The sequence below is a fragment of the Triticum dicoccoides genome, chromosome 2B (genome assembly GCF_002162155.2).
Source record: "Triticum dicoccoides isolate Atlit2015 ecotype Zavitan chromosome 2B, WEW_v2.0, whole genome shotgun sequence".
In the NCBI taxonomy this organism is placed as follows: domain Eukaryota; kingdom Viridiplantae; phylum Streptophyta; class Magnoliopsida; order Poales; family Poaceae; genus Triticum; species Triticum dicoccoides.
In genome coordinates this window covers 638,726,811-638,740,794 of record NC_041383.1, presented here as the reverse complement: position 1 = coordinate 638,740,794, position 13,984 = coordinate 638,726,811, and the positions used below count along the sequence as shown (strand labels likewise).

Below are 13,984 nucleotides of genomic sequence, written 5' to 3'. Positions count from 1 at the left end.
GATTTCAAGGAATTTAATTACGACAATTGTTTTTTCATAGATTGTATTTCCTTGTTGCAATCCATGTTGAATTCTCCTCATGCTTATAAGGAAAACAAAGCTTTTACTAAACATATTGTTGATGCTATGATGCAATCTTTTGAAGAAAAGCTTGAATTGGAAGTTTCTATCTCTAGAAAACTTTATGATGGGTGGGAACCTACTATTAAGATTAAGATTAAAGATTATGATTGTCATGCCTTTTTGTGATTTGGGTGCTAGCTTTTCCACAATTCCGAAAACTTTATGTGATGTGTTAGGTTCCCGTGAATTTGATGATTGTTCTTTAAACTTGCATCTTGTGGATTCCACTATTAAGAAACATATGGGAAGGATTAATGATGATCTTATTTTTGCAAATAGGAATTACATGCCCGTAGATTTCATTGTTCTTGATATAGATTGCAATCCTACATGTCCTATTATTCTTGGTAGACCTTTCCTTAGAATGATTGGTGCAATTATGGACATGAAAGAAGGAAACATTAGATTCCAATTTCTGTTAAGGAAAGGCATGGAACACTTTAATAGGAAGAAAATTAAATTTCCATATGAATCTATTATGATAGCCACTTATGGATTGCATACCAAAGATGACAATACCTAGATCTATTCGTGTTTCATGCCTAGCTAAGGGCGTTAAACGATAGCGCTTGTTGGAAGGCAACCCAATTTTATTTTTGTTCCTTGCTTTTTGTTCCTGTTAGTAATAAATAATTCATCTAGCCTCTGGTTAGATGTGGTTTTATGTTTTAATTAGTGTTTTTGTCAAGTTAAACCTTTAGGATAGCCTACGGTGATAGTTGTGTTGATCCTGCCGAAAACAGGAAATTTTGCACCCAGTAAATAATTTCCAGAATTTTATTGAAACGTGATTTTGATCTGATTCTTTTTGCTATGTATTGGTGAACAAATTTCCCTGGTGGTCCTACTTTTTCAGAATTTTTGGAGTTACATAAGTATTCAAGAGCTACATATTGCTACAGACTGTTCTGATTTTGACAGATTCTGTTTTCTATGTGTTGTTTGCTTATTTTGATGAATCTATGGGTAGTATCGGGGGGTATGAACCATGTAAAAAGTTAGAATAAAGTATATATTATACCAATATAAATAAATGATGAGTTTGCAACAGTACCTTAAAGTGGTTATTTATTTTCTTATAATAACGGAGCTCACGAGATTTTCTGTTGAGTTTTGTGTTGTGAAGTTTTTAAGTTTTGGGTAAGAATTTGATGGACTATGGAATAAGGAGTGGCAAGAGCCTAAGCTTGGGGATTACCAAGGCACCCCAAGGTAATATTCAAGGACAACCAAAATCCTAAGCTTGGGGATGCCCCGGAAGGCATCCCCTCTTTCGTCTTCGTCTATTGGTAACTTTACCTGAGGCTATATTTTTATTCACCACATAATATGTGTTTTGCTTGGAGCGTCTTGTATGATTTGATTCTTTGCTTTTTAGTTTGTCACAATCATACTTGCTGTACACACCTTGTGGGAGAGACACGCATTAATCATGATTTATTAGAATACTCTATGTGCTTCACTTATATCTTTTGAGCTAGGCAATATTGCTCTAATGCTTCACTTATATCTTTTTAGAGCATGGCGGTGGCTTTATTTTATATAAATTTATGAAATCTCATGCTTCGCTTATATTATTTTGAGAGTCTTTTAGAACAGCATGGTAATTTGCTTTGGTTATAAATTTAGTCCTAATATAATAGGCATCCAAGAGGGATATAATAAAAACTTTCATATAAAGTGCATTGAATACTATGAGAAGTTTGATTCTTTATGATTGTTTTGAGATATGAAGATGGTGATATTAGAGTCATGCTAGTGGAGTAATTGTGAAAATTTGAGAAATACTTGTGTTGAGGTTTGTGAGTCCCGTAGCATGCACGTATGGTGAACCGTTATGTAATGAATTTGGAGCATGAAGTATTTATTGATTGTCTTCCTTATGAGTGGCGGTCGGGGACGAGTGATGGTCTTTTCCTACCAATCCATCCCCCTAGGATCATGCGCGTAGTACTTCGTTCGATGACTAATAGATTTTTGCAATAAGTATGTGAGTTCATTTTTACTAATGTTGAGTCCATGGATTATACGCACCCTCACCCTTCCACCATTGCTAGCCTCTCTTGTGCCGCACAACTTTCGCCAGTACCATACACCCACCATATACCTCCCTCAAAACAGACACCAGACCTACCTATTATGGCATTTCCATAGCCATTCTAAGATATATTACCATGCAACTTTCCACCATTCCGTTTATTATGAGATGCTTCATCATTGTCATATTGCTTTGCATGATCATGTAGTTGACATAGTATTTGTGGCAAATCCACCTTTCATAATTCTTTCATACATGTCACTCTTGATTCATTGCACATCCCGGTACACCGCCGAAGGCATTCACATAGAGTCATATTTTGTTCTAGGAATTGAGTTATAATTTTTCGAGTTGTAAGTAAATAGAAGTGTGATGATCATCATTATTAGAGCATTGTCCCATGTGAAGAAATAAAAAAAATAGGCAATAAATAAAAAGAAGAAGAGAAAGGCCCAAACAAAAAAAGAGAAAAAGAGATAAGGGGCAATGTTACTATCCTTTTTCCACACTTGTGCTTCAAAGTAGCACCATGATCTTCATGATAGAGAGTCTCTTATTTTGTCACTTTCATATACTAGTGGGAATTTTTCATTATAGAACTTGGCTTGTATATTTCAACGATGGGCTTCCTCAAATGCCCTAGGTATTCATGAGCAAGCAAGTTGGATGCACACCCACTTAGTTTCTGTTTGAGCTTTCATAAACTTATAGCTCTAGTGCATCCGGTGCATGACAATCCCTACTCACTCACATCGATATCTATTGATGGGCATCTCCATAGCCCGTTGATATGCCAAGTTGATGTGAGACTATCTCCCTCTTTTTGTCTTCTCCACAACCACCATATTCTCTTCTACCATAGTCCTATGTCCATGACTCACGCTCATGTATTGCTTGAAAGTTGAAAAGGTTTGAGAACATCAAAGTGTGAAACAATTGCTTGGCTTGTCATTGGGGTTGTCCATGATTTGAGTATTTTGTGTGATGAAGATGGAGCATAGCCAGATTTTGTAGGGATAAGCTCTCTTTGGCCATATTATTTTGAGAAGACATAATTGCCTTGTTAGTATGCTTGAAGTATTATTGTTTTTATGTCAATATTAAACTTTTGTTTTGAATCTTACGGATCTGAACATTCATGCCACAATAAATAGAATTACATGGATAAATATGTTAGGTAGCATTCCACATCAAAAATATTATTTTTATCATTTACCTACTCGAGGACAAGCAGGAATTAAGCTTGGTGATGCTTTATACGTCTCCAACGTATCTATATTTTTTGATTGTTCCATGCTATTATATTATCTATTTTGGATGTTTTATATGCATTAATATGCTATTTTATATATTTTTTGGGGACTAACCTATTAACCTAGAGCCCAGTGCCAGTTTCAGTTTTTTGTTGTTTTAGAGTTTCGTAGAAAAGGAATACAAAACGGAGTCCAAACGGAATAAAACTTCCACGATGATCTTTCTTGGACCAGAAGCAAACCAGGAGACTTGGAGATGAAGTCGGAGAAGCAACGAGGTGGCCATGAGGGTGGAGGGCGCGCCCAGGGGGTAGGGCACGCCCCCACCTCGTGGGCCCCTCGGAGGTCTCCTGACCTAATTCTTTCTCCTATGTATACTCTTATACCCCAAAACCATCAGGGAGAGCCACAAAAACACTTTTCCACTGCCGCAACCTTCTGTACCCATGAGATCCCATCTAGGGGCCTTTTCTGGCGTCCTGTCGGAGGGGGATTCGATCATGGAGTGCTTCTACATCAACACCATTGCCCTTCCGATGAAGCGTGAGCAGTTTACCACAGACCTATGGGTCCATAGCTAGTAGCTAGATGGCTTCTTCCCTCTCTTTGATTCTCAATACCATGTTCTCCTCGATGTTCTTGGAGATCTATTCGATGTAATATTCTTTTGCGGTGTGTTTGCCGAGATCCGATGAATTGTGGATTTATGATCAGATTATCTATGAATATTATTTGAGTCTTCTCTGAATTCTTATACACATGATTTGATATCTTTGCGAGTCTATTCCAATTATCGGTTTAGTTTGGCCTACTGGATTGGGTTTTCTTGCAATGGGAGAAGTGCTTAGCTTTGGGTTCAATCTTGTGATGTCATTTCCTAGTGACAGTGGGGGCAGCAAGGCACATATTGTATTGTTGCCATCGATGATAAAAAGACGGGGTTTTTCATCATATTGCTTGAGTTTATTCCTCTACATCATGTCATCTTACTTAATGTGTTACTCTGTTCTTTATGAACTTAATACTCTAGATGCAAGCAGAAGTCGGGCAATGTGTGGAGTAATAGTAGTAGATGTAGAATTGTTTCGGTCTACTTGACATGGACATGATGCCTATGTTCATGATCATTGCATTAGATATCATCATACTTATGCGCTCTTCTATGAATTGCTCGACAGTAATTTGTTCACCCATTGTATTATTTGCTATCTTGAGAGAAGCCACTAGTGAAACTTATGGCCTCCGGGTCTCTTTTCCATCATACTAGTTTCCGATCTGCTATTTTGCAATCTTTTACTTCCCGATCTATAAACCAAAAATACCAAAAATATTTACTTTACCGTTTATCTATCTATATCAGATCTCACTTTTGCAAGTAACCGTGAAGGGATTGACAACCCCTTTATCGCATTGGGTGCAAGTTTGTTGATTGTTTGTGCAGGTATTCGGTGACTTGGGCTTTGTCTCGTACTGGATTGATACCATGGTTCTCAAACCGAGGGAAATACTTACTCTACTTTGGCGCATCACCCTTTCCTCTTCAAGGGAAAATCCAACGCAAGCTCAAGAAGTAGCAGGGTGCTAGATTCATTACAATGTAATCTAGATTATTGACTCTAGTGCAAGTAAGAGACTAAAGGAAATATGCCCTAGAGGCAATAATAAAGTTGTTATTTTATTTTCCTTATTCATGATAAAGCTTTATTATTCATGCTAGAATTGTATTAATCAGAAACCTTAATACATGTGTGAATACATAAACACACAACGTATCCCTAGTAAGCCTCTACTAGACTACCTCATTGATCAAAGATGGCTAAGATTTCCTAACCATGGACATGAGTTTTCATTAACGGGATCACATCATTAGGAGAATGATGTGATGGACAAGACCAATCTGTTAGATTAGCATAATGATCGTTCAGTTTTTATTGTTATTGCTTTCTTCATGTTAAATACATATTCCTTTGACATTGAGATTATGCAACTCCTGAATACCGGAGGAATACCTTGTGTGCTATCAAACGTCACAATGTAACTGGGTGATTATAAAGATGCTCTACAGGTATCTCTGAAGGTGTTTGTTGAGTTGGTATAGATCGAGATTAGGATTTGTCCTTCGAGTATCGAAGAGGTATCTCTGGGCCCTCTCGGTAATACACACCATAAGCTTGCAAGTAAACGACTAAGGAGTTATTCATGAGGTGATGTATTACGTAACGAGTAAATAGACTTGTCGATAACGAGATTGAACTAGGTATGAAGATACCGACGATCAAATCTCGGGCAAGTAACATACCGATGGAAAAAGGGAATTACGTATGTTGTCATAACAGTTTGACCGATAAAGATCTTCGTAGAATATGTAGGAGCCAATATAGGCATCCAGGTTCTGCTATTGGTTATTGACCAGAGAGGTGTCTCGGTCATGTCTACATAGTTCTCGAATTGGTTATTGACCGGAGAGATGATGATATAATATTATATGAGTTATGTGATTTGGTGACCGAATGTTGTTTGGAGTTTCGGATAAGATCACGGACATGACGAGGAGTCTTGAAATGGCCGAGAGGTAAAGATTGATATATATATGATGATGATATTCGGACACCAAAAGTGTTCGGAGGGTACCTGGTACATATCGGGTCACCGAAAGGGGTTCCGGGCACCCCCGGCAAAAGATATGGGCCGTATGGGCCAAGAGGGGAAACACACCAGCCACAAGGGGCTGGTGCGCCCCTCATATGGGCCGGCCTAAGGAGGGGAAGGAAAGGGGAGAAGGGAGAGGGGCCCCCATACGAGGTCTTAAACACGGTTCAAATAATCGGTCAATTCAACGATTTATAGTCCGATTTATCGCAAATCGGTCGGTGACCAATAATGTCATATCATCACCATTTATCGTTTGGACCGATTTATCGTTTCAAGAAACGATTTATCGGGAATGTACCGATAAATCAGGCCTATTTCTAGCACTATGTGTGTAAGAAGTATGTTTATTTGTGCTTTTGCGGACCATGTTATGTAATATGTACACGTGTCGTGTTTTGTTTGTTATTGTACAAGGATTCAAAGGCGAGGAGTCAATGTAACACTTCTGTTTAGTGTTTTTGTTGTTGAATATGGCATATTTTAGTGGGAGGTTTTTTTAAAAAATGGTCGATTAAAATTGATTAGTCATCAGATTTCCGATTAATCTCTTATTCCCAGCCGACTGAGACGGTAACGATAAGCGATATCCCAACATTGGTCTTAACACGACGACTTCCCAGCTGTCTACTGCAACAATTTTGCCCGGCTCCGGTAAAGGAGGGGCAATGACAGTGGCGCGCCCTTGGCTCGCTTCAGTGCATGTAGTCGCCGGTAGGTGGTCTATGAATCTGGATGTATTTTTTATTATTTCTGGTGTTCGTTTTACTACCACGATTAAAGATGAATATATCGGATGTTTTCTCAAAAAAAATATAGGATGGTCAGCTCCCGCACACGAAATTTGGTTTGCTGTATCGGGAGGGCTCCGATGAAACATATCTCGTAAACTTGTATTGCAAAATTATGGTATGAGTTTATGGGATCTGTTCCGTGAAGCACTCATAGCCACAAAACTGTATTCACAGAACCTTAAAATGATTTTACAGGATGTGCTAGAGATGCTATGTTCATGTAAGTAAAACATATACTTACTCTGTTCCTGTTTCATAATATAGTGTGCCCGCGCTTTCGAGATTCAAGTTTGACCGTAAATTTAACTGTCGAGACCGATTGCGGCGGGGCAAAAATTATACCACTGAATTTGTATTTTCAATATGAATTCAATGATATAATTTTTGTCCCCGTCACAATCGGTTTTGTTGGTTAAACTTACGGTCAAATTTGGTTTTCAGAAAGCGCAGACGCACTACATTGTGGAACGGAGGGAATTCCATAAAACAACCGCCCAGACCCCACATCCAGCGCCACGTCATGGATCCACACCAGCACCCTCCCAGCTCATCTCACTCTTCTGATTCTAATCCACCGTCCCATCTCCACCGTCTCGCGGATCGACCCAGCAAAGCACCTCCCGCCCCAAATCCTCCAAAATTTTGCACTTCCCACCCAAAATCGTCCCCATATAAACCCCCCCGCCCTCAAATCCCCAATCCCATCGCAAACACCTGACTCCCGCCAAAGCAGTTCCTCTTCTTCCTAATCACACTCTCTCGGAGCGGCGATGTCCGGCGCGGCAAGGGCGGCAAGGGGCTGGGAAAGGGCGGCGCCAAGCGCCACCGGAAGGTCCTCCGGGACAACATCCAGGGCATCACCAAGCCGGCGATCCGCAGGCTGGCGAGGAGAGGCGGCGTGAAGCGCATCTCCGGCCTCATCTACGAGGAGACCCGCGGCGTCCTCAAGATCTTCCTCGAGAACGTCATCCGTGACGCCGTCACCTACACCGAGCACGCCCGCCGCAAGACCGTCATTGCCATGGACGTCGTCTACGCGCTCAAGCGCCAGGGCCGCACCCTCTACGGCTTCGGAGGCTAGATTCGTGTAGTGGAGCAACTCCCTCGTTTGCTTTGTGTGATATGTGCTGTGGTGGATTGATTTACTGATTTGGCGTGGGCCGTTGTATTCTGTCTTGGGTTCAGTAGTCTGTGTAATACCCTGTTCTGTTCAATGCAATCAGTTCGATTCTGAATCCTGGCGAAATGCTTCACTGCTGAATTGTATTTTCATTTTTTAAGACTGAGTGATTTGATCCATTTGATTTCTCGGTTTAGATCGTATATCTGCACTGAATCCGTCTTTTATTTGTTTGTATATGACACTCGTTGCTTGCCAGTTTTGACCGTATAGCTGTACTGAATCAGTTTTTCATTTGTTTAATTATTTCAAACTCGTTGCTTCTTATTTTAGATCGCATATCTGTACTGAATCATCCTTTTATTTGGTCATGTATTTGACGCCAGTTGCAATCTGCAGAAGAGATGCAATCCATTCACTCATGCTCTGTGACATGCCCCTAGCTGTAGAATCTGTCATGCCCCTACCTGAAGACTCCCAGCAACTGCAAGCTGCTGCAAGATGTTGAAATGGCCAAGTTCTGCTGATTTGATTATTTGCTCTGCACCATGCCCTATATCTCAGTATCGATTTGCATCAAGGGCGGGGAGGAAGCTTATCTTCTGTAGAAACTTTTGTATTCAAAAGGTTAGTTCCATGACCTCTAAATCTCACATATTGTCCTGTTAACCCAGAATATTAGCAAACTAGTTGTCATCCAGGCACTAAAAGTTTTGTCTTGTGCTGCTGACATTAAAGGATTATTTTTGTATCTGCGCATACTGCTAACTCCATTTCCATTGTTAACTCAGTCTCGTATCCATGCTGACATAACTTTTGTCCAATTTGTTTCTGTCACTATTCTTTTCATGGAACATTAGTACCACTTGGGAAGAGGTCACATATGTGTATCTATGAAAGCAAAGCTTTACCATCTCTTGGAACATAGATCGTCTACATGGTACTCATATGCTACCATGGGAGTATTTGTTTGTCGGTTGGATTTTTGATTGCATCGCTGTGACTGTTTTCTGAATTATTTTCTTAACTAATTTTATCTTTTTTTGTAGCCGATATTCTGTTGTTCCTTTTTGGAGCAGAAGTGGATATACCACCATGTTTTTGCAAGGTTTTTACTCAGCTCTTATATAGATATTCAATTTCCATAAGCCTTGTTGACTGCTATCCTTTTCTAAATTTTCCATTAAAAATAACGTTGTTACAGTCGGTAAGTATGTTCTTTACTGATAATATATTTTGTATTTTTAAATCAACATAATGACGGACTTTGGCCAATCTAACATTCACAACATCATGTGCTTGTAATCGCACAAATCTCCGATTTTATGTTCTGTTGATTATTGATAGATGAAACCAGGGATTATAACCCTTAAACACAAATCTGTAGATGAAACTAGGGATTGAAACCGTGGTTGTGCTAAATGGTGCTTCTGCCCCCTGGATAAATTGTAAAAACGGTCTCAAACAAGGCGACCCCCTTTCCAACCTTTTGGTTCATTCTCGTTTGATATCTTGCAACGCCTAATCTTTTGCGCCTAGATTGACGGCCTACTTCACCACCCCCTATATCAAAACCTCCCCACCGTTCTTCAGTATGCCGATGTTACAATCATCATCGCCCACGCCTTTGATGGAACTGCCACACAACTCAGAAAAATCCTGGATCGTTTGCTAACGCTATTGGCCTCTTGTTGAATTTCCACAAGGCTACCTTCCTACCCATCCATGTCCAACCCACCATCGCCGCAGAAATCACAAACCAGACACCCGAAGGAACGTTAGTTTTAGCATCTTATCAGCCGATCTAAAAAAATCAAGATGCATCTGACTATCCACGAGGCCACACTCATATGTAAAACTAGACCCACTCCGAGAAATCCAACGATATGAAACCCTATCTGAATCTCATCTAGATATGAAGATCATGGCGATTTGAGAGAAAAAACATGGATGGTATCAAGGATGTACTGGAGGAGGATGCCAAGGGAGTCGAAAAAGTCCCCGAGAGGAGGTCTGTAGGGTCAACGGATGGCAACGACGGCGAAAGAGGAGACATACGACGGTTCAGGGGCCGTGGGGCAACCGGGGTCAAAAGAAACCCTAGTCCCCACGCCCTCCCACGTATATAGCCGATCGGTTTGTGTACCCCAGGTGCCCGTAAGGGACAAGGTGGTTGGACTCAAGGAGACGGTGCCCGGGGTATCCATGGACTTGTGATATTTTTAAGGACATCTCTAGGGTGCGTAGAGAATTGTAGGCTTCCCCGAAAACTGTTTAAAAGGCTCCACAGATCGAGGATACTCACCCCAACGAAATCCTAGCTATATGAATATGATCAAAAGGGACTCTTGCAAGGATGAGAGCATGTCTTCGGATAAGAAGGCTTGGGTTAGAGCGCAAACATTGTCGTATAGAGATCTAAAACAATCATATTTGCAAAAACGAAAAGGAAAACCAAACCATGAGCGGCATGATCATACTATAGCATATAATGACATAGGTATACAATACCAGAATAACACCAATGCAATCCAATGTTGGTGATCATTGTAGAAAATAAAATTTTTCTACGCATGACCAAGATCAATCTATGGAGTCATCTAGCAATGAGAGAGAGAGAGATGCATCTACATACCCTTGTAGATCGCGTGCGGAAGCGTTCAAGAGAACGGGGTTGATGGAGTCGTACTCGTCGTGATCCAAATCACCGATGATCCTAGCGCCGAACGGACGGCACCTCCGCGTTCAGCACACGTATGGAGCGGAGACGTCTCCCGCGCCTTGATCCAGCAAGGAGGAGGGAGAGGTTGAGGAAGAGATCTCCAGCAGCAGCACGACGGCGTGGTGGTGATGGAGAGGCAGTACTCCGGCAGGGCTTCGGCAAGCTTTTGCGGAGGAGGAGAGGTGTTGGGGAGGGGAGGGGCTGTGCCTTGGAGGTGTGTTTGCAGCCCTCCCCTCGCCCCTCTATTTATAGGGAGAGGTGGAAGGGGGCCGACCCCCTCTAGATGAGATCTAGAGGGGGGCAAGGGGGGGGGGGACTTGCCCCCCAAGCAAGGGGGGCGCCCCCTTTAGGGTTTCCCCCCCAACCCTAGGCGCATGGGCCCAAGGGGGGGGATACTCCCAACCCTTTAAGGGCTGGTGCCCTTCCCTCTACGACCCATGAGGCCCTCCGGGAGAGGTGGCCCCTCCCTGTGGACCCCCGGAACCCTTTCGGTGGCCCCGGTACAATACCGGTATGCCCCCGAACTTTTCCGTTGACCGTATTACAACTTTCCATATATAAATCTTCACCTACGGACCATTCTGGAACTCCTCGTGACGTCCAAGATCTCATCCGGAACTCCGAACAACATTGGTAATCACATACAAGTCTTCCTAATAACCCTAGCGTCACCGAACCTTAAGTGTGTAGACCCTACGGGTTCAGGAATCATGCAGACATGACCGAGATAGCTCTGTGACCAATAACCAATAGCGGGATCTGGATACCCATGTTGGCTCCCACATGTTCCATGATGATCTCATCGGATGAACCACGATGTCGAGGATTCAAGTAATCCCGTATACAATTCCCTTTGTCACACGGTATGTTACTTGCCCGAGATTCCATCGTCGGTATCCCAATACCTCGTTCAATCTCGTTTCCGGCAAGTCACTTTACTCGTTCCATAATGCATGATCCCGTGACCAACCACTTGGTCACATTGAGCTCATTATGATGATGCATTACCGAGTGGGCCCAGATACCTCTCCGTCATACGGAGTGACAAATCCCAGTCTCGATCCGTGTCAACCCAATAGACACTTTCGGAGATACCTGTAGTATACCTTTATAGCCACCCAGTTACGTTGTGACGTTTGGTACACCCAAAGCACTCCTACGATATCCGGGAGTTACACGATCTCAGGGTCCAAGGAAATGATACTTGACATTAGAAAAGCTCTAGCAAACGAACTACACGATCTTGTGCTATGCTTAGGATTGGGTCTTGTCCATCACATCATTCTCCTAATGATGTGATCCTGTTATCAATGACATCCAATGTCCATAGTCAGGAAACCATGACTACCTGTTGATCAACGAGCTAGTCAACTAGAGGCTCACTAGGGACATGTTGTGGTCTATGTATTCACACATGTATCACTGTTTCCGGTTAATACAATTATAGCATGAACAATAGACAATTATCATGAACAAGGAAATATAATAATAGTCATTTTATTATTGCCTCTAAGGCATATTTCCAACAGTCTCCCACTTGCACTAGAGTCAATAATGTAGTTACATTGTGATGAATGGAACACCCATAGAGTTCTGGTGTTGATCATGTTTTGCTCGCGGAAGAGGTTTAGTCAATGGATCTGCGACATTCAGATCCGTATGCACTTTGCAAATATCTATGTCTCCATCTTGAACATTTTCACGAATGGAGCTGAAGCGACGCTTGATGTGCCTGGTCTTCTTGTGAAACCTGGGCTCCTTGGCAAGGGCAATGGCTCTAGTGTTGTCACGAAAGAGAGTCATCGCCCCCGACGCATTGGGAATAACTCCTAGGTCGGTAATGAGCTCCTTCATCTAGATTGCTTCATGTGCTGCCTCCGAGGCTGCCATGTATTCCGCTTCACATGTAGATCCCGCCACAACGCTTTGCTTGCAACTGCACCAGCTTACTGCCCCACCATTCAAAATATACACGTATCCGGTTTGTGACTTAGAGTCATCCATATCTGTGTCGAAGCTAGCGTCGACGTAACCCTTTATGACGAGCTCTTCGTCACCTCCATAAACGAGAAACATATCCTTAGTCCTTTTCAGGTACTTCAGGATATTCTTGACCGCTGTCCGGTGTTCCATGCTGGGATTACTTTGGTACATTCCTACCAAACTTACAGCAAGGTTTACATCAGGTCTGGTACACAGCATGGCATACATAATAGACCCTATAGCCGAGGCATAGGGGATGACACTCATCTTTTCTCTATCTTCTGTCGTGGTCGGGCATTGAGCCGAGCTCAATTTTACACTTGCAACACAGGCAAGAACCCCTTCTTGGACTGATCCATATTGAACTTCTTCAATATCTTGTCAAGGTATGTGCTTTGTGAAAGACCAATGAGGCGTCTCGATCTATCTCTATAGATCTTGATGCCTAATATGTAAGCAGCTTCTCGAAGGTCCTTCATTGAAAAACACTTATTCAAGTAGGCCTTTACGCTTTACAAGAGTTCTATATCATTTCCCATCAATAGTGTGTCATCTACATATAATATGAGAAATGCTACAGAGCTCCCACTCACTTTCTTGTAAACAAAGGCTTCTCCATAAGTCTGCATAAACCCAAACGCTTTGATCATTTCATTAAAGCGAATGTTCCAACTCTGAGATGCTTGTACCAGCCCATAGATGGAGCGCTGGAGCTTGCACACCTTGTCAGCATTCTTAGGATCGGCAAAACCTTCCGGCTGCATCATATACAATTCTTCCTTAAGGAAACCATTAAGGAATGCCATTTTAATGTCCATTTGCCATATCTCATAATCATAGAATGCGGCAACTGCTAACATGATTCAGACGGACTTCAGCTTCGCTACAGGTGAGAAGGTCTCATCATAGTCCACCCCTTGAACTTGTCGATAACCCTTAGCGACAAGCCGAGCCTTATAGATGGTCACGTTACCATCCACGCCAGTCTTCTTCTTAACGATCCACTTATTTTCTATGGCTTGCTGATCATCGGGCAAGTCTGTCATAGTCCATACTTTGTTTTCATTAATGGATCCTATCTCAGATTTCATGGCTTCAAGCCATTTGTTGGAATCCGGGACCGCCATCGCTTCTTCATAGTTTGAAGGTTCACCATTGTCTAACAACATGATTTCCAGAACAGGGTTGCCATACCACTCTGGTGTGGAACATGCCCTTGTGGACCTACGAAGTTCAGTAGCACTTGATCCGAAGTTTCATGACCATCATCATTAACTTCCTCTCCAGTCGGCGCAGGTATCA

General features: G+C 42.1%; 1 protein-coding gene across 1 annotated transcript; it reads left to right on the top strand.

Annotated features, from left to right (window-relative positions):
* Window positions 1-7,575: 7,575 nt before the first annotated feature.
* Window positions 7,576-8,095, top strand: LOC119361074 (histone H4-like; the record flags this gene model as incomplete). The annotated part of the gene is made up of 1 exon (XM_037626452.1): window positions 7,576-8,095. A coding segment is annotated over one exon (363 nt), but the record flags the coding sequence as incomplete, so codon positions are not given.
* Window positions 8,096-13,984: the final 5,889 nt, after the last annotated feature.